The 25,995-nt window shown below is 35.5% G+C and overlaps 1 protein-coding gene across 5 annotated transcripts in view; it reads left to right on the top strand.

The window, feature by feature from the left end:
* Nucleotides 1-25,995, top strand: part of SGCG (sarcoglycan gamma) — a 104,725-nt gene that overhangs the window by 66,809 nt on the left and 11,921 nt on the right. For all 5 annotated transcript variants that reach the window (XM_071434072.1, XM_071434069.1, XM_071434071.1 and 2 more), the window contains 3 exons: nt 1,643-1,730; nt 12,020-12,139; nt 17,851-17,923. In XM_071434072.1, coding sequence (XP_071290173.1) covers nt 1,643-1,730; nt 12,020-12,139; nt 17,851-17,923 — 281 coding nt within the window. The remainder of the gene's footprint in view (nt 1-1,642; nt 1,731-12,019; nt 12,140-17,850; nt 17,924-25,995) is intronic.

The raw sequence follows: 25,995 nt of genomic DNA, 5'->3' as shown, positions 1-25,995 counted from the left end.
ATGAGCATTTTTAAATATGTTACTAGATTTTAATTAGTAAAAACCACATCTGTGGCAGCAGCAGGTCTAGAGTACAGTTTATTCACACTTTCATTTGATACCACAAATTACTAAAATATTTTTTAAATCAACCAGTGGCAATCAAATAAATGTAATAAAGATGCCCAGCTCTGTGGGTCATTTAGCAGATGTACTTAAATGTGCTATATTTACCCAATCCCCAATCTTTGTTGGCCTTCCTTTTCCACTTCATACTAACTTACTACCATTAATGTTCATTCTAACACATGGCTTACTTTTTTCCCAAGACTTTTCATTATTTGTGTTAATTCTGTGAGCTTTTATGTCTTCCCAATATAATTTATAAAGTGTGATTCATTTCTTTTGCTCACTTAATGACTTATTTTGAAAGAGCCTTTCTACCTACTTGTAAGATACTGTTTGTTTTCTTTTAAAAATGTGTAAGTTTGAGTCCAAATTGTGTATTACTTCCATTTCATTACTTTTTAATCAGGTTTGTGGTTTTGTTACTAAAGAAGTGTTTGTAGTAAAATTCATCACATAAAAAGTGTTTAAAACTCTCAGGTTGTCTCATACTCTAAGCATTAAATTCAGATGAAAACATGCCTTGGGGTTATTTTAGGGGTTAGCCCTTCAAGGTAATATGTGGTCTCCGGTGAGTCCAGAAAAATAACTAGAAGCCATATCTGTGAAAGAGGCTGATCTTTTAATAATATTCCAGTAGTTAGAAACTCATTTATTTAGGACTGGGTATCTCCACTGAGGTCACAAGCAGGCACCTTGCTGATCCTCTCTTCACATCATGTATTCCCTGATGCTTTGGCAACTGAGATCTGCATAGGCACTTCTTATTACTTACTGAGTTCTTGTCCTTCAGAAACAAAGTGTGCTTTAGTATGAAAACACCTGTTCTGCAGAAAACTTCCTCCCCTTTTTTTGAAGTCTACAAGTGTATTTATAGTTTGCTGATCCAAATGAGTGATAAGATTTGTGTACCCAGATAATTTTCTGATACTTAATGTCAAGTAAAGATAGTGGCCACTATGATTACCCTGAAAATGTCATCTGTTAAAGTCAGCACTTATCTAGTCAGCCTGCCACTCTCTCCATCACTCACTGTTAGAGCTTCTGGAGAGTCAGTGCCAGGTGCCAAAATTAGGCCACAGCCTACAGATTGCATGGACCATTGAGGAAGCAGAATGCAAATGCATGTTTCTCACCAAGTTAGTACAATGGTATGAATTCTCAAAGTGGAGTGCTCACATTCAATTAAATGGCTGTCTTCTAGGAGTCTCAGTTATGTACTGACAGGTACTGAATCTAGTACTAAAGCATTTTTTCCAAAAGATAAAATGTTAGCAGCCATGTTCATTGGTCCAGTAACACAGGTTTTGTTCACCTGACATATTCCCTTTAATTATTTTTCTTACTTTAAATCTGATGTAGTTGTAGTAATCAGAAATATCTGCCCACATTATTTGATGAGATCCTGTGGACAGTTTTGTAGCTGCAAAGACCTTTCAGTGACCGAGTTGATACCAACACTAGACTAAACTTTGAAAATGGTTCACAATTCTAATTGTACTGTCCAACATATTTTTTTTCTTTCTCCATACTTCAGGACTCATCACTGCTTCTCCAGTCTACTCACAATGTGACTGTGAATGCTCGCAATTCAAATGGGGAAGTCACAGGCAGATTAAATGTGGGTAAGTCTGAGTGATTATTCCTTGTCCACTGCTTTGAAAACATTGTAATGAATGTTTTTATAGAGATTTGAGAATATAAAGCACTAAACACATGATTATCTATTATTATTATGGTCATATTTGAATAGTTCATCTGCCACTTAGTAAAAAGCAGCAGTATATATTCAATTTCTCAGTTAAGCAATAATTCTTTAAATATTTGAAGCACTTCTTTATTGCAGAGTTACGCAAAAAAGGTCTCTGCAAAAGTTACCCTTTTTCCTTGTGTAAATACCTATTGATAATTGCAAATCAGTTTCTGAGAAAATTCAACATGTAAACATGGCTGGAGTCTCTCTTTATTTCCTAGTATTCCAGAAACTAATACATTTAAGCAGAAACCCTAAAAAAATTCAAGTTCAAAACTCAGATATTTATATCTTTTACATTCTGTGGTAGCAGTAAAATACATCGGTTTACTCAGGAAATCAATAGATCTAGACAGATACAAGTGAGAGATCTTGGCAGAAAAAATAACCTGACCCCTTACTCTTTAAATCATATTTTAAAGGCAATAATGGCAACAATATGTGTGAGCTATGACAAAATTTTTCTTAGCTTTGTTACTATTTTTCAACCTTTATTTGAGATTGGAGAAAAATGTAGCAAGTTATTAACGCATTTCTTACAAGGTCCTCAGGCAGCAAAGCATAAATTCCTGCTCGTTTAACTCTAGCCTAACCTGATATGTTTAAGTAGTTTGCTAAATTGGGATCCAGCAGAGCATTGAGGAGCAACTTTTCAATGCTGTTGAGACTCTGTAACTTCTGTGACAACTCCTGTTTGAAGAATTACCATTTCAATACATATAATGTTTTGCAAGCTTCACTGTTTTCAAACAAAAGGAAAAAAACTTAAAATATATAAAAGAGCCTGTTATTCCCCTTGAAAATGTATAATTATACAATTAATCACACTTCAGTCTTTAAATGTTTTCAGATTCCCTTTTTTTAATTCTGTCAATCATAAAGATCTGCATGACTTGTCTTAAGAAAATGCCTCTAAATATTTATCAAAAGGAATGTGGTAAATAGGTGTGTGGCATACTCCCTTTATATGCACAAGCCTTTGCTAAAGAGTTAATATCTTCCACAATTGCCAATATACTTGAATTATGTCTTAAAACTCTAGTCCTCTTATAAATAGGACTACTTGCAATTGTGAAGGGGTCCTATAGATAAGCTTGGAATTGTTCCAGAGATGACAATATAATATAGCATCTCTCATAAGATTATAACAAAAATACCTTTTAATTCATGGAAATTGTGATTCAAATGATCTGTTAAAAGAATTTAATAAGTTACTAAGAATGATTTAAATACCCAGTCTTCAACAGAAGTAACTCACATGAGAGATGTGAAACAAATCTTTACTTGAGTTTCTGTGAAATACCCCCTATGAAGATAATAGGCACATATTATGCATTCCTTCATGAATCACAGATAAACAAAAAAGACATAAAATGTGAGCAAATTCCAGCATGATTACTCTGGCTTTAAAGCTTCTACATGCCTCTCAGTTCATCTGCATGCAATACCTCTTGGAGGAATTGTTTGGACATTGTTTTTTTAAATCAAAATGCTGTAGATGTTAAGTTTTTTACTGTGACCCATAATTACACTGCTTTCAGAAGTCTCACTAAATGCAAATACTTCAAGAAGTGCTTGCCAGGGAAATAATAATTTCAAAATAATAGAGACCATAATTAAAGAAAAAAAGACCAATTACATTCTTTACTCGTTTTTTTTTTTACTTCAGTGGCTCCCTGGATGACAAAAACACCCATTTTGTTTTAATTACTTTTTACAAATAAACAAACAGGAACAAAACAAGGCATAAAAGGAAATAAGATTTTATTTAAGTGAAGTGATCGCTTTGTTAATATTTCTAGGAGAAATGGGACTCAGAAGGATATTGGCCAACAGGCAGCAAGGAAGGAATCTAAGCAAAGCATAGTTCTGGGAATGTACAGGCTTGATAGTCATAGGGAATTAAGAAAGTTGTGGAGAGAGTTGCTTATATGCAAGGCAACAGTGTGTACAAAACAGATAGTAAATATTTTCATTAGAATAGCTCCTCTCCTTAAAATCATTCATACAATTCAAGTGTCATTGTTACAGCTTGCTTATCAACTTTCAAAACTGAAATATCTAGAACTTTCTTTGGTAATCCACAAAAGTGCTAATTACAATTTCCAAGATTTCTGTTCTTAACCACTTCAAAGCCTTATTCAATCCTAGAATAAAAGAGCAATGCAGCACTTTTGATTTTATATCCAGAGCAATAATAAATCAACTTAGTGCAAAAAATTTGTCAAACTTTTTCAATATTGATTGGTGATAAATATATTATGTATAAAAGAAGCATTTAGACTGTATAGTGAATTATGAAATCTTTACAGCAACATTGGTATCAAATAGTAAATTATGTTTTACCTAAGTAAACATAAACTTCTATGTACAGCTTATCAGCAGATGAAAATAATACAGTCAGCTTTTGCAGTTCTGGTTCAGTCATGGATAGTAAGTCAATAAGAGCAGCATGTTTGCAACAGTCTCTGCTGAAAAGTAGGACCAGATTTTTAAGATATCTGGCTTTAAAGGATTATGTAAGGAGGTTTCAACCTACAGAAGATCCTAAATTCTCCTTGTAATATGTCTTTTTCAGGAGAAAATTTAGGAAAAAAAAATTAAAACTTTTTTAAAAAAAGAAAAAAGGTTTCCAAAGTCATGAAAGTTTTGTGAGAGCAGATTCCAGTAGAATGGGTTGCTGATCCTCGTCGTAGTTCAATTTTTTACACCAAGTAATAGTAACATCAGTAGTTTAGGTCAGGGGTTCAGTTTAAAGTGTCTAAAGCTTGTAGGAATTTATTTAGATAGTTGGACTGTGAAGCTGTTCTGCATTGTTAAGCATGAAATCAGCTTCACTCAGAAAGCATGGAAATATGGTGAAAGTCAAAATGGCTTATGCAGTGTGAAAACAGAATTACAGTCAAAATTCTGCTTAGAGACTATAACATTAACCTGAACAGCTGTTACAATGAGAGTATTTGTGCTATCTCTTTTTTCAGACTGGAACAACATTCTGAGGAAACAGATCAGGGTCAGTACCTCATGCATTGCTTTAGCACTGATAATTGCCATTTAGAAAACTACTGCTTTCCAAAGTCAAATCATGTAGGGGTTTCTTATCAGCATTTTAATATTTCTTTTCAAGTGATGGTAGTTTTTCATAAGAGGCATAGGAGGAAGAAAACAGTGCTAAGGAAGCATGATGACTCTAAGAGTTTGATCTTGTTTTCACAGGGAAAACCCCGAAGCCAGTTTCATAAACTTAATGACATTGTAAAATCATTTAGCTTTTCCTTCTTTATTTTTCCCAGAAGTCTTTCATTAAAAATCCCATTTTTGTCCAAATAAGTTTTCTTATCTCTAAGATAAAAGGCAGACCGTATTCCTTGAAGATCTTTGTCTGCAAGATGATTATTTGCACAACTTTAATTGGTGTCCAGCTGGGCTATAAGAAAGGAAGATACAACATAGGAGCAATTAATTGAAGGATAAATCTCAAAATTCACTGAAGTATTTTTGAGGTGATTAAGAATTTCTATGATCAAGAATTTAGAGTATTTATTCAAAGGGGATTAAAGTAGGAATGTTTACTTCCTAAAGTATAAGAATTTTAGCTATCAGTGAATCTGATCATATAAAGACATACATGCTAGTTTATGTAAAAGTAAAATTTGGTTAGATGGATAAATTTTACAGAATTGACAGGTGGCTGCTAAAACATTCTACAGACCTTTTGACCAATTCTCCTTTTTAAGAGAATATGCGTTAAATGCAAATGCTTTTAGTCTTTGTTGAGACCATTGAGTATTTGAATGTATATCATGTTGAAAAGAAAACAAATAACAGAAAACAGTGAGAAATAATCAAGATATGTCTAAATGAGACCTAGTTAAGCAAATCAAACTGCAGTTTAATACTTAGCCTCAAAGGAAAAGTATCCTCTTCTGAAAAAAACACCATTGATGGTCTAAATACCATATAGAGTAAGGTACTTACCGTAGCAAGATATGCGCACCCTGTCCCCAGATATGATAATCTTTGTGAAGAAATTCACGATGATGTTCACAGTCAGACAGACTGCCTTAAGCCAGAATTAAAACATTCTCTAGGAGTTAATCAGATAGTTAATGTGAGGGTGGAGGGGCACTTGAACAGCATGCCCAGAGAAACTGTAGCTGCTCCATCCCTGGAAATGTTCAAGGCCAGGCTTGGATGGACCTTTGAGAAACCTGATCTAGTGGAAGGTGTCCCTTCCATTTCAGGGGGTTGAAACTACACATTCATTAAAGTCCCTTCCAACCCAGACCATTCTATGATTCTATGATAAAGTGCATTGCCAACTTGTTAAACAGGACAGCATCACATTAAGGGAAAATTTAACCTGGCCCAGGGGACTTGAATCCTGTGCTGTCACTTTTCTTCTCACTTAGTCTAGAAGACGACATAATTCTACAGAGTTGGGCTCTAGTAGTAATTCTACAGTAGTTGGGCTCTAAAACCCACTAGTATTTGGGAAGCCATTTTTTATTTGGAAAATAACCATTTGGGGGTACTTGTCTCTCATCAGAGAGCAATTACTCATCTGAGTAGCTTCATTGTCTCTTTATTCCAATGGGAGGAAATAATTCAAAATAAGTGAAAAAAGGGGAAATATTAAAGATTTTATAACCTTCTCAATTTTAACAATTTCAATAAATTTCTAATCCCAAATATACTTTGTTTTCAGTGGTACAACAATCATTAACATAAGTAATTGGGTGGTAATTGGAAAGTAATAGTTACTGCTAAAGATGAGGATAGTTTCTGCACCAAAAATAATTGAATTTTTGGCAGTGGTTAATGCTAGATGAATTCGTAAAGGTCAGCTTAAAGTAGCTGAAATTTACTGAGACTATAATCTAAGATAGAATTTGGATAATTAAGTATATCTAAAATCCTAGTCACTTCAAATGCAACAGCAGTTTTGAACTTTGATGGCAGCTACTGCCCAAAGGAGGAGCCACACCCCTGTCTTTGTGCAGCAGGTGTGCAGAAGACACCCCCAGTCCTGATGGACAGCTTGAACATGTACCTGCAGTGTAGCCTTGTGGCAATGACCACTAGGAGCACACTGGGCTGCACCATCCCTCATGTGGGAGGCGGAGGCTGCAGCTGGAATACTGTAGACCCTCTCCAGTGGGATGAAGCTGCGAGCCATCCAGGGAGCTGCTCAGATGGCCAGGGAGTGGAAGCACATGAAGTGTAAGAGTCTGAAGAGATTGTGTTTGTTTAACCTGCAAGAAGAGAAGGCTTAAGGAGAACTTCTAACAGGCACCTGATACTAGGAGGGCTAGAGACAAAGTAAATCATAGTTGAATCAAGTAAATTAAAGTTGAAAAAGACCTCCAAGGTCAAGTCCAACCTTTGACCAAATACCACCATGCCAACTAAAGCATATCAGAAAGTGCCACATCTACTCATTTTTTCAACACTTCTGAATCCACTTCCCTGGGTAGCTTGTTCCTAGGTTTAACCACTCTTTTAGTGGAGAAACTTTTTCCTAATATCAAACCTGAAGCTCTCTTGGTTGAGGCCATTTCCTGCTGTCCAATCGCTAGCATGAATCCAGACTTGAGGTGCACAGCAAGAGGGCAAAAGGCAATGGTCATGGTTTGCAGAGAGGCAAAATGCAACTGGATAGAAGGGGTGGGTGAGACTCACCACTGTTCCATGGTTAACCGTGGGAACAGATTGCTCAGGGAGTCTGATAAATCCCCTTCCTCAGAGATATTAAAACTTCATCTGGACAAGACCCTGAGCACCTTTATCTAACTTCCAACTGAGCTGACCCTGCTGTAGTTAGGAGGTAGGACACAGAGAGGTGACCTCTGGCTTGCATTCTTCTGTGATTCCATCTTGCCCAGTCTTCACCTGACATGCTGGAAGGGCTCACATTGCGTACAGACCCCATGTCAGACTTTCTGGTCTGATATAGAAATCCTAGACACTCTAGGACATCTGAAATAAGCTGAAGGCCAGGCAGAGAACACAAAAGAATGTATAATGGTACTAGACAGCAGTTGTGAAATGAATGTTGTGAAATGAATCATGCTCCATCTGTTCCGCTGATCCTCTCACACTGTCCTCTGCCCAGATCCAGTAGGTAGGCTTAGAATACTGCTGAAACACAGTGCATGAGTTGACCTTATGAAAATACACTCATGGATTTCTTTTTTTTTTAAAAAAAAGGAAAAGAAGAAGAAGAATATCCATTATACAGACGATAAAGTAAAGTACTCACTTAGGAATGAGAGATCAGCTATCCTCTCTGCATACAGGATATTTCATATTATCATGCCTCATCTCCTTTAGTATTTTCCTTTTCACCTTATATGTCTGAGGACTGTATATTTCAGCTTTTCCTGTGAAGTTCTTCATGCAACAAAATTTGGATTCATTAAGCCTGTGAGAAAAGGTGACCAATTTTTTAAGATCTCTAGACCTGTGTTCAATCACAGATCACAACAAAATGTAAACAGTGGTGACAGTAAGGCACTTCTACTTTGATCTGAGAGGACATAATTGTTTCATCCATTGCATAAAAGGAGAACTGAGAGAAAAAGGGGAAACAGGAGCAGCAAGTGTTCTATTAATGTATTAGAGTTGTTGTTCAAACCTATGAGAGATGTATGTTACAGACAGAAAATGTGTATGTGCAATGTGCACATTCCCTGAAGTAATACCTTTGTTCTAATGAAATACCATACCTTTCCATATGAAAATATACCTAACTTTATGTTTCTGAAAGTAAGGACTTTACATTTATTGGTCTTGTATTCTATCATACATGGAATGAGAACTGAATCTGTAGGAGTATTACATTTTTAATACACTTTTAATGAGATCTTATTTTAAGTAAGGTGCTTTAGGTTAATAAAAATTAACTGGAAAAGGAAATTGCATAGGAATATCAAAGAGCAGTCTGGATTTTGGTTTATACCCAATACTTCAATGATTCTAGGTGGTAGGAGAAGAGCAAAACATACAGAGTAGCTGACAGCCATAGGTTAATTAGAAATGGCAGATAAGAAAAGAGAGCAAGAAAATAAAAGATATTAAATTACTTAATGATAGAAGTAAATCCAATGTTGGAAAGCCTTTTCTTCTGAAAGATCTAAAGACACTAAAAATGCTTAGTATTTGGCAGAACTATTTGAAGAGTCTGCCTGCTGGTAACATGTAGGCAGACTCTTCAAATTTCAGACTCCTCAGATTTCATTGGCATTAAGCATTTGCAGATATTTATTTTATGGCTGGCCCTGTTTTTGACAGAAGATCCTTTGCTGTCTGGTACATCTATATTTGTATTGGCCTGGAATTCAAAGGTTGTGTAGCAGTAGAAGACAGTTTATTAAAACGCTTTTCAACTGAAATGGAGTCACTAAACAAGAGCTTCCTTCCCCGGAAAGTCTCTAGGGAAGTAAAGAGTGAGGACAAATGAAAATGAAGACTGTTTAGCAGCATGTCAGTTTCTTTTTGGTAAAAAAAAAGTTCACCATTTAAAGCAGCATCCTCAGTGTCAAGAGTATGTGATGTGAAGATCACTTACAAGGTCTGCTTCAGGACTGCACATTAAAGGAGGAAACACACAGAAACAATAGGCAATAATCAGCCTGATTAGCAAGAATAACCCATTGACCTGGAAATTCGTGTGACACATCTCACAGCAAGCAGAAAACAAATATTATCTATAACCTGCATTCAGTCAGGTTGCATTTTTAATCATAGGATTTTATCAGCAAATATGATTATATAGTATTAGTTGATTTATATGTAGTTAATATGCTAGAGTGGTAAACAAAACACATTTAGGCATTAGTAGATTACACTTTCAGATACTGATTTTGGCTGCTGTTTGTGAGTTGAAAATTAATCTCACTGGGATTATGATACAGTTAGTGTTATTGCAATATAGCTAGTTTATAGTGTGTATTGTGGAATACCATTAAGAGAAATTAGTTGCTCCTTTTCATTACATAAACTTTTTTCCATTTATGTAAAAGTCTATTATTTCTTTTTGAAACCCTGAGATATCTCATCTCTAGCATGAATAAAACATATGCTTCAATTTTGTTTACCCTAGCATTCCTTCTTAAGATTCAAAATACATCAATTATTATTCATACCATTCTCTGATATTGAAGATTATCTATAGGACAGTCCTTGTCTCACATTAGTGGGGCACTTGTGTTAAGAAAACTGCGGACCTAAAGATTCTTCTTAAAGATTTATTCAAGTGTGCAAGGTCCAGGATCAAACAGTCTGAATGCAAATCCAGCATGGGCACGGCCATGAGTTGGAGTTCCAAAGAGAGACAAGTTGAAGTACCTTTGTAACATACAAAATGTTCAGTAAGTGCTCTCACACTGCCTGCAGAGTTTTTCCTTAGTTAAGCTAACTTTTAAAATCATGGGGTTGGATGAATGGGAAGGATGAGGGACCAGCCCCTGGAGCACTGGTAAAGTTGATAATATCCATTTTACTCAGGCCTTTGATTTGTTTGAAAACACCAAGTATCTAGCTACACTACATAAAAGGCCAGTTTCATTATTGTTACTGAGCACAAACAGGAACAATCAATCACTAAACCATAAAATTGCTCAGGTTGGAAGGGACCTTAATAAAACCTTAACCAAGATTCTCTAGAAAACCATTGGCAGGGATCCATCCCTGCCTCACTTACCCGGAACTGTTTCTTTTGCTGTAAAAAATTTTTTAAAAATACTGTTTAAGGCATTTTCTCTTGACAAAGATATTTTCTGATCTCACTTTTTGCAACATACTTCTCAGAGATAAAGTCTTGGGCTTCAGAACAGCTTTAGAGAAGAGCCATATTGGGGTCCATAAGGCTGTGCTTGGGTGCACATGTGCCGCAGAGCATAACGTAATGCAGAGCTCAGCCCTCTATCCTCATTATTTTCAGGTAGAATCAGTATTCTTGAAATTGTTGCCCTCATTTAGGACATTATGGCTTCTCTAACTCTTTCTTTGTGTTTGGTGGACAGTTAAAATCAATGTTTTACATCTGCTGAGTGAAGCAATAAGCAATATGTATGGAGCCTCATGGTGTGCTTCTCTCATACCAGCTACCAACCAGATTTTGTGAAATGCCTGCATGTATTTAATGCCCCTTTAACATAAAAGCTAAAAAAAAATCCCATTTCTTTTGAGAATTACTACCTGAAATATATTTAACATTTATGGGAGCAGACATGGGAAAACAGGTTCTTAATGGGAAGGAAGCAGTTCAGTGCCTCTCAGTCCTGTGGATAGTCTGTGAAATAAATTTATTAAAAATTGCTGAAAAGGAGTCTTAACTGCTTTGACCATTCTCTGTAATTTTAATTCTGAATATAGATTTATGATGACAACTCTGTGTAATAGATATTCAGGCTCAATGTGGTGTGAATTTTAATTGATCAGGTTGTTAGAACAGGGAATATTAATGGTTTGATTTTTATCTGCTTACCAAGCCAATAGTGTAGAACAGGATGTTTTAGTGAATTTAGGATCTGGAAGTATGCACAGACTGTCTTGCTCATATTATTTTCATTTTTGGAGTACCAGAATCAATTGCAAATATTCTCTTAGTTTCTTGAAACCCTTAAAAACATAATCAGTAGCATTTGTTAGATAAGTGGAGCCAAACTGGCATCTGTTAGGAAGAGCTGAGGTCCTGCTCTTACATGGGATGTTTGTTATTTTAAAGCATTTGAGTCTCCCTAATGAAAAGGGATGATGCTGCAAAGACTTTGATAATTAGTTTCTGTTTCAAAAAAAAAAAAAGAAAGAAAAAAGAAAAAGAAAAGATAGATTCATTTGATCAAAGCAGTTTCAACACCAAGGACATAAATGTTAGTCTGGATCAATTTGTGTGGGATTTTCTAGATTCCCTGGAAACCCAGCTACAAAGGAAGACTCCAAGACATGGTTTTGAGCAACAAATTATATCATGTAAATAGACTTAAACAATTTCAGAACTTACAAGTTCACTATCCGTAGAATATCTGAGTGCTTCATGCCCTTCAGTGTACTTAAATGAGTCACTACATTGTTAACACACCAATTAAAATTATTAATTTATATATAAAATTGAAGAAAAATGATGAAATTATTCCATTATTCTACTGTGTTTTGCAGGTCCTAAAATGGTAGAATTCCACAGTCAGCAATTTCAGATCAACTCAAAGGATGGAAAGCCACTTTTTACAGTGGATGAAAATGAAGTTGTAATTGGCACCGATAAGCTGCGAGTCACAGGTTTGTAATGGTTTAAAAAATGCTCAGATAACACTCATATGAAAGGAACAATAAGAATGGCATTTTTAAATATGTTATTATGTGTGAATGCAAGTTCTTGTTTTACCTCATTAGGAAACAGAAATATGAAGATAATCTGACCTTTTTCTAATCAGCAAGAAATTTATATATATATATGTGTATATATATATATATATAAAATGTATAAATATATGTGTGTTTCATTTTAAAGCCGTTAATAGCTGGAACTGTAGTGGTCCATCTTTTTATGAATTATTTAATGTTTCCAGTGCACACTGTCTGAAGCTGAAAAAATTCTAGATATTCCATTCTGAGTAGTAATGAGTCTGATCTGTAAAAACTTTAGGGGAGAGAAATATCTCTCTGATATTTTTATACGGTTTTATCTTTCAAAGTGAAAGCTACTGTATTTCTGTTCTGTGAGTAGCACATATGTCACAGGAAGATATTTGTAGTATATCTTAAATGTCACCTGTCAAGAGAAAAGTTTGTCTTAGGCTGTTTCTTCAAATCACTGAAGTACTCATTTACAAAGTAATATGTCAAAGTTATCACATGAAAAGCTACTTCCTTTCATACAACCTGATAAAGTCAACCTTCATTTTCTAGGTGGTGTTAAAATAGATACATCAAGGTGTGATTTCTCTTTTTGAGCAGAAGAATCCATCAAAGGAAATATTGAAATTATTCTGTAATTTCTTTTCAATTAAGTTTTTAATATTTTTTTATCTGATTGCAACTGTCATGTTTGGCCTTCCCTAATTACTGGTCCTCTGGAATCCTGAGGTCTTCATTTCAATGAATAGATTCATATTATTTCACTGTCAAAACTATAAATATGGTAGTAACTATACAATTAGTGTTTCAAAACGAAAGTTAAGTTATAATAATTGTGTTAATAAATTTTGTTTACGCCAGAGGGTCTTATCTTAAGGTTTTTTACTTTTTAACCTAATTGAAATTACAACTTTGTTTAACCAGGAAACCATATCAAATAATTATTGTTTGCCCAAGGGATGCTAAACTTTAATAGAAAAGCGTGTTTAACAAAGATATGAAAAACTGCATAATTGTTAACTGATTTGGAAAAGGTCTGTCTCTGCTCAAAGTAAGTAAAAATCATTCATACACGAGTTGAAATTGTTATGCTAATATTAATGACTCACTCATCCAATATTAATCTTTACAGTGCATTAATAATTATTTACTTCAGCAGATATTGTACTAAGACACATTGCCTGGTTTTTTTTTACACTGTAGTAAAATTCAAAAGCAAATACATTAGTCAGTGAGGTTATTTCAGTGTAAAATTAATGTAAGTGAGAGGAGATTCATGCCTACTTTGCTTCAAATTAATTTATTAAAATTGTGATTTAAATGATACTATTAGCATGAAGGAGAAATTATTGTGATTTTAATGATACTATTAGCATGAATGATAAATTAGTAACACTAATATATACTGAGACTATTTTTAAACATCTTAGATAGAGAATAAGATCAATGTGAAATAAATTTTGAAAAGTTCATACCATGAAAAACAGATAATCATTGGCTTAAAATACACAAAGAACATTTTTCAGTTTTTTATGTACTGTGTAGTGAACTATTTGATTTTACTTCTCCTTATTTATGTGAATGATGAAAAGCTCAGTAATGATTTTTAGAAAACCTGACAGTTTTCAACTAAAATATAATATAGCAGAGAGCAAATATGTATGATTTATGATATTTCAAGACAAAGGTAAATGTCTAAGAGTAATATAGTCCAACCCAACATCTGTCATTTTCCTGCAATTAGTATGTTTCAACTCATACTATTTCAATCAGACATTCTCTGGCCCCTGTGTAGAATAGAACAGTGCAAATCAAAGAAGAACAAATGCCTGGGCAAAGCCTCAACCAGGAACATGCCTCCGATACCCCACAGGGTCACTGTGACTGTGGTCACAAGGGTTTTCAGGATGAAGAAGAGACGAGAATGTTGACTCCATGATCAGAAGGCTTGATTTATTATTTTATGATATATGTTACATTAGACTATACTAAAAAGAAATAGAAAGGAAAAGGTTTCTTCAGAAGCTATCTAAGCTAAGAATAGAAAAGAATGAATAACAAAGATCTGTGTCTCAGACAGAGCAAGAGCCAGCTCTGCCATGAGTGGTCAGGAAATCCAAACATCCACAGGAGACCAATCACAGGTCTACCTGTTGCATTCCACAGCAGCAGATAACCATTGTTTACTTTTCGTTGCTGAAACTGCAGCTTCACACAAGGAAAAATCCTAAGAAAAGATTTTTCATAAAAGATGTCTGCGACAGGTCACTGGCAGGTCTGGGTGGTCACGCTTCCCTGGAGCACAGAGAGATGCCGGCACCAGTCCCGGGCAGAGCTCTTGTGCCCACCAAATGCTCTTCTCCCCTTTGGGGAGGGCTCCGGGGCTTGTCATCTCCCTTGGAGGAGAGTGGATAGAGGCTGAGCTCACATGCTCAAACATTGACATCCAGCTGCGTGTGAAACACCCTGGGCTGTGTGAGACAGACACCACATGGTATCACTTTATCTCCAGGAGATGCTTCCTGTGATTGTGGCAGCTGGAGGCCAGGCAGGCCACACAAGGGTGTCCCACATGACAGTAAGGACATAGGAGGAGGCAAAGAAACACTGCCTTTGGCTCATCTGTGACATCTACATCACAGACACATCTCAGTGTATATGAAACTGAAGCTGAGTTTAGCCCTTTGTGAAAATTACTGCTCCTGAAGGAGCATGGACAAAAACTGCATCCTTTTCAATATTATTTCAGTAAGGATCTGTATTTTGCAGGCATTTATTATGTTGCTGTGGCAGTACTGAACATCTATGTTTCATTCTGGGAAGGTTTTGTACATTCAGCTGGCACTGGTGACAGTGAAACCACCTTGTAACTGTATTGACTGGTTCTATAAAGTCGTCATGGCAGGCTCATAGAAACATAGAATTTTAAAGGTTAGAGAAGATCTCTAACATCCCACCATAAACCTAACACTGCTATGTTCACCTCTAAATCACATCCCCAGGTGCCACACCTACGCTTTTTTTCCTTAAAGGAAAGCTGGCAGGGCAGAGAGGATCAGTTTTTTTGCAGAGAAGCATATTTCTGTCACCCTTTCTCCAGTTTACTACTTGCCCTTCTGCTTGTTTGTCTTTTATAAAAATCCCCTGGAGTATTTGCACTGTTCTGTGCAAAGGATTTCAGTTTGCGTAGCTAATGCTGAAGTGCAATGTGACAGTGAGTGTTTAATTTAAACACTTCTGCTCAGAAGGTAAGTTAAGTAGGAGGCAATTTGAGGGTATGAGTAAACATTCTGTTAGGCTTTGAGAAGGCAAATGGTCCTTGCTTGATAGGGTGTGTGGGGTGTTAATGAATCTTGCTGGCTTCAATCCTGTCATGGAGAAAATTAGTATCTTGTTCTTGTGTATTTAAGAATAAATTACAATATCTTAATAAACAGTAGCCTAAAAAACAGTAAATATAGTAATAGTCATATCACAGTTAAACTAGGAAATGAAGACAGAAAATCAATTTAGGACCATTTTCCAAAAAAGGTTGCCCTGAGATTTTTTTCTTTTAGTGGCATACTGTTAAAACTTAATGCTGTTTGATGAAGAAGTTTTACTCACATTAAAGTCAAGGTTTTATTTGTGCTTAGAGGTGACAGCTCTAGAATATAGAAATAAGCCTTTTCATTCCATTTTGCACCATCTGGCCAGTGCCCAGAACATTAACACTGATGTTTCCTGTTCTCTTTCTTCCATTAGCCCCTATTTCCATGAAACTGATACTATCTCTGTAACCACTTCCTTGCTTTATAGAATCATGGGATCATAGAATCATTTATATTGGAAAAGAACTCTTGTGATCACCAAGCTGAACCATTAACCCAAGACTGCTAAGTCTACCACTAAATCTTGTCCCCAGGTGCCACATCTGCACTTTTGACGTATCAGTATATCCCTGCAAAATATCTTAGTTGTATCAAATTAGCATTTTCTGATAAACATTTTTAATTCCTTAAGCTGCAGAATATTCTTAATGTTAATGAACGTGAACTGAAATGTTAATGAAGCAGGGTTAATGCTCTGTCTGAATTAATAAATTTTATATTTTCCAGTATTATATTCATGCCAGTTTGTAATTTACAGAAAAATTAATCTATTTAAATTTATAAGAGTATCAACAGCTAAATAAAATTTAAATTCAAACTTAGTAAATGAATGATTGCTCAAAGTGGTGAAGTGATTTAATATGGTAATTCTTGTGTTCTTCTCTTCCATCCAAGGAGATTTCATTCTAGGAAATCGGGATTTCAGCTAAAACTCTTTTCAAAAAGCGGCACATTTTATGCCTTCTCAGGACATCCTGAGAATTTTCCTGCAATCCTCATGAAGAGACAGTCTTCCTATCAGTTGGCTCAGCAATTAATTTTAATGTTTTTTCTTGATTTCACTTCTTTTCTTTTTACCATGCTCTCTGAGGTTGCCCCAACCAATTTTTAATTCTCTTTTTCCCTTTATACCACATTTAATAGAATCTAATACCACATTTATACAATCTACCCCATACCTTTTAATCCTCCATTGCCATTCTCTGTCTAGACAGAGCCCAAATCCCTAACATAGGGATTTCTACAGCTCAGAATTCTTTCCAGAGAGTAATGGCATAAAGAGCAGCCAGACAAGCCACCTTGACTAATATCCTAACTATTAAAATATATTGCCTTGCTACGTATTCACCTCAGTGTGCTCAGGTATATGAATCCTCAAAGCCAGAGAAGATCTCTCAACCTAAGACCTCTCCATTTTTGATGAGTACACTCAAAAAGCCAAGGAACAGAAGTTGAGAGGCTCCACCCTTGCTGTAGGTGGTGGTGTTCAGCTGCTTTTTTTGAGCTGCCTCTGTTGCTGAGGGGCTTTTGTCCTACGTCAGCTGATTTCCTAATCCTAGTGGAGTTTAGGTGGAAGGTGGTCACCGGGTTGGTGACACTGAAATAATGTTAATACTCAGGAGAGCAGAAATCGAGGTCCTTGGAAGATTTTCAGGTCCAACAGAGACCTGAGCAGGCTCCTGGTGAGGCTGGGTGCCCGCTGTTTCTTCCTCTTTGGAATGAAACTACACATATATCAAGGTGTAAACTATCTGATCCCATTGTCATTAACATCTTGCTAGCAGAAACACCATTTCATATTCAGCAAGTCTGCCTGTAAATAGGGGAAAATCTTTGATGAAGCTATATGACAGAAATTGTGATGTGCATGGAGCAGTCTAAAATAAATATGATTATTTAGGATTGTAGCATTTGCAAAGATTTTGTATGGGTTTAATTATCTCTAGTAACTGTATTGAAAGTTACATTGTATAAATCTTATTTATTTATTTTATTTCTGTAAGTAGTTTAAAATTTATCTGTCTTCAGACCATTTTAATAATTTAAAGCTGTACATTTACATTACTTCTATATTGTATTTGTCCAACCAATACTGCAATGGTAATAACATAGCTGTATTTCAATTGTCTTTTAATTCTTAACATGTGTTCTCTTGATGTCCAACATCGAAATGGCCATATTAAAAAAGCCACTCTTGCTATTTTTGTGTTATATTTGAGCTATTACATTACAATGTTTTTCATCTTTTGGTTTGTTTTGCAGGACCTGAAGGGGCACTTTTTGAACATTCTGTAGAAACACCACTTGTGAAAGCAGAAGCTTTTAAACAGCTTAGGTAAGAATTTATACATAAATCTAAGAAGTAAATGTTATTTGCTATAAATATTCACATTTTTTGAACACATGATTTTCAACAGAATTGCTAATAACTTTTTTTCTGGTTTTTGTGACAAGTTACTGTTTTGTAGGAAAATCATATATATTGTTCTGCAATTTTGAATTATACTATGAATTGTTTGTTGCTGATGGCAAATATATTTAAAACCCCTGTGGAAAGATTTTCTGTGAACTTCTATTTTGCAGTTTTGAAAGACTTTGAAATATGACTTTTTCTACTTAGTTACAATATAAGTTGCTTGTCTGTAGTAGTTCATCAACCTGTAATTAGATTCAGGTTTTTGAAAACTAGTATCTGAGGTAGCAGACAAAGAAGAAAAGTTTGGAAATGCATGAAGCTCTAATGTATGAAGAGAATTAAAAATTGGTTGGGGCAACCTCAGAGACGATAGGGAAAAGAAGTGAAATCAAGAAAAAATCCATTAAAAATTACTAAAAAGCAGTTTGGGCTGAGAAAATCATAATTAAGTACTTTGTATGTTTCAGAGCTCCTTAATTCAAGGATAGGCTTTTTTTGTGCATTATTCTATTTAACTTTGAGTATCCCAAATTAGTTTATAATGTGCTGGTTATGATGAGGTAATAAAGTCAAATTATATTCTCTTCATGAACATGTTACCTTTCATTTATATGCCAGTTCAAAGAAAGGTTAGAAATGAAAGAGGATGTCTTTAACAATTGTATTTCTGTCCTTTCATACCTTGGCAGTTTGCTACTTTTTTGTCATAATTTCTCTTTTTAGTTTTCCTCTCTAATAGGGATAACTACTAGAGAGTAGTGGAGGCTGATGAATGCTTTCAAAAACACTGTCTGTATCTTGTTGATTGAATTTTCAAATTGAGAACGACAAATGAGAGAGAGACTGTTAAGATAATTATTTTGATTATCTCATTTATATTTAAGATTTACTTTATCTTGTGCTTGCATTTGAAGACAGTATGATTTCAAGGCATAATTTTTAACATATTGATGTCCACTTTCAAAAATGTGTTTCTTCTCTTACGGTAGAATTTGGATGTGAGAGACTTTGACCAATATTCTGCATTTTAAGCGTACATTGTCTGGTTTTGTAGGAAGTGGATTCATTATGTTGTAAATTTGACATTTTCTGTGATTATCTCAACTTCAGTGAAGTAGGAAATGAAATTTCTTAATTGCAAAATCAAGAAGCTCTCTGCAAATTTTGATTGGATACGTATGTATTATTTTCTATGGTTGTTACGTTGCTTCAAATTCAAAATCAATTAATATTTTAATAGGATTAATATAGTTTTATTCTACATCAGTTATAAACTGTTACATTATAAGTTCTTATTTGCACTTTTGTTTAACAACAGTTGCAATGTTCCTGACTATATACAACTATTGTTAGTATAATTTTTCTGCCTCTTTTTCAAATAGGATAACAGTAGGAAGGAAAACACTGAGCTTAATTCAAAGTGTTCCTAAAGTTCTCCTCCATGAATGAATTTACCTCACAGCTTACCTCTTTAGTGTTTCTTACCATGTCAACTATAAACAACTATTTTGATCTGGAATGTTGCTATTTGTTAGCAGAGCTCAAATGTAATACATAACATCCCACTCAGTTCTGTCTTTGATTAAGTTAAAGTAGGGGGAAGTACAGACTTCTCCAGAATTAACAGAAGTTTGCTAGTAATTATTGTGATGTCAGGGAACTAGCGACATGGCCACTGACACACTTGTGACTGTATTTGACAGGAATCCAGAGATGCTAAACACCTGTGCTAGGAACTGAGTTAGCTTAACCCTAAGAAAACTGATTTTGTGGGCATTAGGCTGTGCAATGCATGCACTACGCACTTGTGCCAGCATAGAATAGCTTGGGCTGGAAGGGACCTTAAAGATCATCAAGGTCCAACCCTTCCTGCCATGGGCACCTCCCACCAGACCAAGTTGCTCAGAGTCCCACCCAGCCTGGCCTTGGACACCTCCACCATCCACAGCTTCTCTGGGCATCCTATTCCAGTGCCCTATTATGCTCACAGCAAAGAATTTTTTCCCAGTATCTAATCTAAGTCTTTCCTCCTTGCTCTATCACTACATGCCCCTGTAAAATATCCCTCTTTTCTCTCCTCTCCTGGTAGGCCTTTACCCATAGAAGTTCAGGATACCTCAATCCTTTAATTTATTTTCTTTTTCTGTCATAATCAGTGTCAAGTTTGAAAGCAGAGATGGCAATGATTTCATTTTTTCATGAAGGGATTCTGGGAAGGTTTAAGAAGGAAATGTACTGGTCTGCAGTGCAGATGGTAAATGAAGATGTAGGCAGAGAAGACCATTTTGTCAAGATGGAAAAAGGTTACTTTCAAGGGTAACCTTAAATGTCAGCATAAGCAAAATTCATGCATTCTGTTGTGAAGGAGTTCAGACAAATTTACCAAAAAAATTTATATAATGCTTCACAAATACTCTGTTTCATTCCACACAGTTAAATACAGGTACCTACCCACTGAAAAGTACTTCAATATGAAAATTTAAAATGCAATTTTAGGTATGACTTTCCTATTTCAGATTTGAAGATGCTTCCTTTCCAGATTAGCGTAGTGAGCACAGAGTTATAGTTAATATATTTGCTTACCTTCAGCCTTATCTCCACACTTTCACCATCTATTAATCTTCTGCTATTTTTCCTTTGTTTTTCCTTCAGTGGTTGTGCTATGCCATGTGAATGTGATATGCTGGATGAATGTGTTACAAAATGCCATGGTCTGAAGCATTAGATGTGGGGAATAGTGTTTTGAGAAACCCTATCCACTACAAATGGAGTTGCAGATTTCAAGGAGATGACTGGAAAGCTGTTAATGCTCGTAATTTTTCAGCTCGGTGTCATATGAATGGGGGCCACATTCTTTCTCTGTCATTCAGATTTAGAGTAGGATTTCAAACAAAGCTGACACAAATGGCCTCTGAATTACACATTCTGCTGGCTTTCTTGTCCAAATGCCGAATTTCAAGATAGACTGCTTTTTTGGAAACAAAGAGATGTGTGTGTTAGAACAAACGTGTCTTTTTATAGCTAACTTATTGAGATAGAGCAGTGCAATTATACTGTGGTCAGTGACTGTCTTTTCATTTGCAATTTGAAGGAAAATTATAGAGTCCTTTTCAGTCTAAAAGATAGAATTTTTGACTCACTCATAAAGAAAAAGAGATGTGCTCGCACTTCCAACTGGTAGGAAGAATTAAAACAACAAAACCTACATTTCAAGATTGTAGCTTTCCTAAGTTTAAAATAGCACTGCCTACTTTTTAATTCCTTTAATGGACTTCCTATATCTAAGTAAGATCCACGGTTTTCATTTACAAAATTTGTTAAGACTTTAGGACCAGGTGGACACCTAAAAACGGGGCCTTGCATGTAAGAAGCATCCAACGGACATCTCAAAGACGTGTTGAGAGTCACCAGGGAGGTTTGGATATATCCAGGAAATATCCTTCCCTGACAAATACCATTGAGGAGGCACCTGGTTGAAAACAGCCAATTATCATAGTGAGAACAGAAATATGTCAGTGATTGCCATGATCCAGCTCTTTATTCCTGCCAAGCTATTTTTTTAGCGTTTTCCATGGCTCTTTGTGAGGCCTTGGACTTTGGTATGTATTTGGCACCTTGCCTCAGTCAGGTCTCCTGGTGCTTCCTAAGAATTTATTTAGCTGACACCTAGAACTGGATCACAGCAAAGATTTAATGGAAAACAGAGATTTAACGTCTTCCTTCCCAGAAAAACCTGAATTTAAACAGAATTAGGAAAGCTCACGTTCAGACACATACCTTGTGACCTAAAATGTAGGTCAAAAATCTGTAACAGCAACTACTGGAAGTAGATGCTGTAGACAGAGACATTTATAACAGTTCCCTAAAAGCCATCTTTTCCCCAGGTTCCATGTTAAGCACTGGAAATAGCCTCCTCTGATATTATCCCGAGTTTCACGCCAACACACATACCTTTTTATATCCCCTGTAATCAAATAATATTCTCTGTGAAAACTGGTGCCTAATTTTAGACATTTTTCCAGTCTGATGCTAACATATTTTTCTGATAACTTAAAGCAGCTTAGAATATTATTTAGTCTATTCCTGTATTCCTCCTAAATTTTTGTATCCTTGAATAACATGGAGTTCATACATAGTTTTGTCATTTTTTTACCGTTTGCTTCTTGTGGTCTACCTGGCTTGTGGTTTTCTAAGGGAAAACAGTGGATCAGCAAAACTCTTTAAATCTCAAAACAGTGTTTCTGAGCTGAGCATTTGCATTTCCCAAACTTAAAAAAAATGTGCTTACAAATGTGACATTTTTCCATTTATCAACTAACTGTATACTATGAATAATGAATATAACGCTTACAAATTAGTACTATCTTTGTTCTCATATTTGCTGTGTATGACTGTCTGACTGCCAACAACTGTGCCTTCTGAGCACAAATCTTGTGGGAAATCACTTTTAGTACACTCAGCCTGTGGTATTCAGACTGTCTTTTAACTGAGGGTTTACATCCAAGTTCAGAATGATCCACATCATTCCACTATTCTTGATTTTGGGAAGCTCTATAGCAGGAATGATATCACTGTTCCAGAGAGTCAACTTTTGCAGAGTATGATTATAAATTTATAGAGAGAGATATATGTTACCAGAATATGGGTATATTTAATGGTTTATGGGTATATACTGAAAATATTTCAATATTCCCCAGGGAAACTGATGTATTCTAAACAAATGTTTAATATTGGTATTAAATAAAACTTTAAATGTGTAACTAAGGAAGCATTGTTTTATATTTAACTGAAATATCTGTCCCAACACTTAAAAGCATAAATATATATATATACAGATATGTGACTGACATGTTACAGAATATTGATAATTTGAAGGACAATTATATGGTTTCTAGGTATCTGGTTAGGCTAGATTACTGTACTAATAGTAGACTTTTCCCTGTCTATATATTCATAATTGACATACAACCTTTAATTTTACATCTGTTCTGTGGCATCCAATAACTACTGATGTACTTACAGTTTCTACTTCTCTCAGATTCTTTCTGAAGTCTTATTTTTATCCTTTCCAGTCCCCATTGATATTATTTTTTCCTTTTGCACTTGAAGTATTTGCTATGGTTAAACTATGTAATAAGAGGGAAAGCTGGAAACTGAATTTGTCAAGTTTTATGGTTGTATGAGTAAGAATTATGAAGGAAATGTAGAGAAATGTATAGGAGGCAACCAGGGGAAAAGCATTTGCCAAATAATTGTTTAATCATATTTGTAATACTAATGCTTGCATGCTAATTGCTTAAAAATACCATCTAACCAATTGACGTAAAGTCATTTTGATTTGCATTCATTATGAAAATCAAAAGCCCAGTCAGTCAGAAGAGAATGAATTACATAATAGAAAGTAGGAATATGGTTATGATTCAGTGTTTGCAAGGCACCTCTGCTCCCTGACTAGTGAGATATTTCTACTGCAGTGTGATTTTATGAGCCCTGGCCTTAATTTGATGGATATAAATTTGCATTCATATACTTTTCGTAATCAGGTTAACTAAGAACACCATAAAATATGTATTTTGGAAGCTTTAAAGAATTTATTTCCATTCATCTGATGGACTCAAATGTGTAAAAAAGTGTCATTTAGAAGGATTGGATAGTACAGGGCATCATGTTGATCATCTTTTCAGAAGCATTTCTGACTTGGGTATTTTAAAAAAACTCTTTTAGCAAATTCTTGTGTATTGCATCACATCTGGTTGTCTTGTAAGCAGTGATTTTACCTGTAAATGTTAGTGAAAAGAATTTTGCAAGCACTGTCATAAATGACTTTCACTTCCTCCAGTCACATGGCTGATGTCTTTCCTAAAGCCTCGGTTTTTCAGAGATGTCACTCAACACATTAAAACCAAAGAAAGTTGTTTCTGCTGTAGAAACAGAAACATGGGGCAGCCATTTAAGTATTTTCCATGGCTGCTTGTGTCAGTAGCACAAATAGCAAAGCTGTGATGATTACTGCACCTGTTGAACTGGGTCCCTGACAATGTCAGACTGCTCAGTGAGTTTGCTACAGTGAACTTGTCACCAGTAATTACAGCATATTCCACCAGAGCACAAGCCACTGTGAAAACTTTGTTAGTGATTGTCACAGTTTTAGACACCACCTTGCAGGTGACCACCTGGAGCCCTGTTTGTAAGCCTGATTGTGCTGTCACTGATCCAAGCTGTAATACTGAGTTGAGCAGATCATGCCTTACATTGTCTTTCACCTACATACATTTCTGCACATATATCAAGAGAACTGAGGAGGAGGCAGGAAACAGGAGACACCCACCATAAGGAGGTGGGTATGGGAAACATTGGGAAAAGAAAAGGGAGCATTTCCTGCTAAGAGTAGCTTTTCCAAGAGGCATTGCACATGTACACCATCACTTCTCACTCTTTCCCCTCTCCCTTGGACTGTGTGCACAGTTGTGATACTTCAGTTGTGAGGAATCTGATGACAGGGTGGCACAGTCAGCCACTGTACTAACAATCACAAGAAAGAAAGGGTATGACCTGCTTTTCAGTGAAGCCTCTTCACTTGAGTGTTTGTTTTTGTGGAGAACATGTGGACACTATGAACAGCATTTACTGAAGAACTCCAGTTACTTGAAATCTTGCTGTGTTTCAGCATATTAAATAAAAAATTGCTTGAGATGCGTATAAAAGAAAAGCATGGCAAATTTCAGCCTGGAAGGTAGTTTTATGAAACTACTCATAAGGAAAGTGCTAACCCCATTTTTTATAACAATGATGCAAGTGCTGTTATTATATGAGATTAAAATTTTATAATACAAGAAGTTACTTTATAATATTATTAAAGTAATTTGAAAAAGATAGCTATGCTGGAAACATCTGTTATGTGACAGATTTAATCACATTCACTGGGGCCTTGGTCATTTTTAATTACCTGGAGAGTCAGCACATCATAAAATTGAGGTCATCACAGAGACCTCTTTTGAATTAGCTCTTACCACTCTTCATCACAACTGTCAGTCTTGAAAGAGGCTTCTATTTTAATCATGTCTTAGTCTTATCTTTAGTCTTCATTCCTTCAGCGACTCTGCATTGAGTGACAGTAGGCAAACAGGAAAAAACACCTCAATATTTAAAATGGATGGAGAACTAATAAACAAATAAGTACACTGCGATAATCATATCTGCTGTGTTTTGGAATACGTTATAAATGTTGTTTTAAATTGCTTTTAGAGCCTTTTCAAAGTGCCATTAAAACTGGGAACTGTTTTATTCCTTTTTTAAGAGAACATGTAAATGCATTTTTCCTAGAACTTTGAGCACTTCTTTTATGTGGCCTACATTAAAAAAAAAAATCTGTTAACCAAAACCTTGGGAGCTGGAAACATCTGTTATTCAAATCTGGCTTTGTAATTGTGCTTGTGCACAGAGATCCCCCCTAAGCCGTAAACAGTGTTAGTGCCTGCTGTACTTATGCTGAACAATTCCCTTGAATCCAGAATCTCATAACTGAGCTTTACTGGAATCATCTGCTGCCACGCATTTCAGATTTACAACATAAATACACAACTAACTTGGAACGTGTTCTATTTCAAGAAATAAAACTATGCTAAGAATTTTTTATTTAAATTAAAGAAAAAAATGCTGAAGAAAACACCAGCTGATACCTTCAAGAGCAGCAGATACTCCCAATATTTAAGAATGGCACCCCAAAAGAATGCAGGGCTTTGGGGTTCTGCCCTTGATCATTATCCTCGATCATTTTTAGCATAAGTCAAAATGAGCTTAAAAAAGCCCAGTAGATTTATTTATTTAAAAATCAGCTGTGTTTCCTATGCATATGGAGTAGCACTAAAAAGTGAACACATACAAAAACCTACAAAAACCCCTTCATCTGCATTTGCCTAACATTTTTGCTGATTCTAAATTGTTTCTTCATTGTTCATGCATGTGATTTAGCTGATGGTTCAGCACACACT

Source organism: Agelaius tricolor, unplaced genomic scaffold, assembly GCF_023055355.1.
Source record: "Agelaius tricolor isolate 1412-34295 unplaced genomic scaffold, bAgeTri1.0.p SCAF_9, whole genome shotgun sequence".
In the NCBI taxonomy this organism is placed as follows: Eukaryota; Metazoa; Chordata; class Aves; order Passeriformes; family Icteridae; genus Agelaius; species Agelaius tricolor.
The sequence above is the reverse complement of the archived record's forward strand: the minus strand, read 5'-3'. Positions and strand labels throughout refer to the sequence as shown.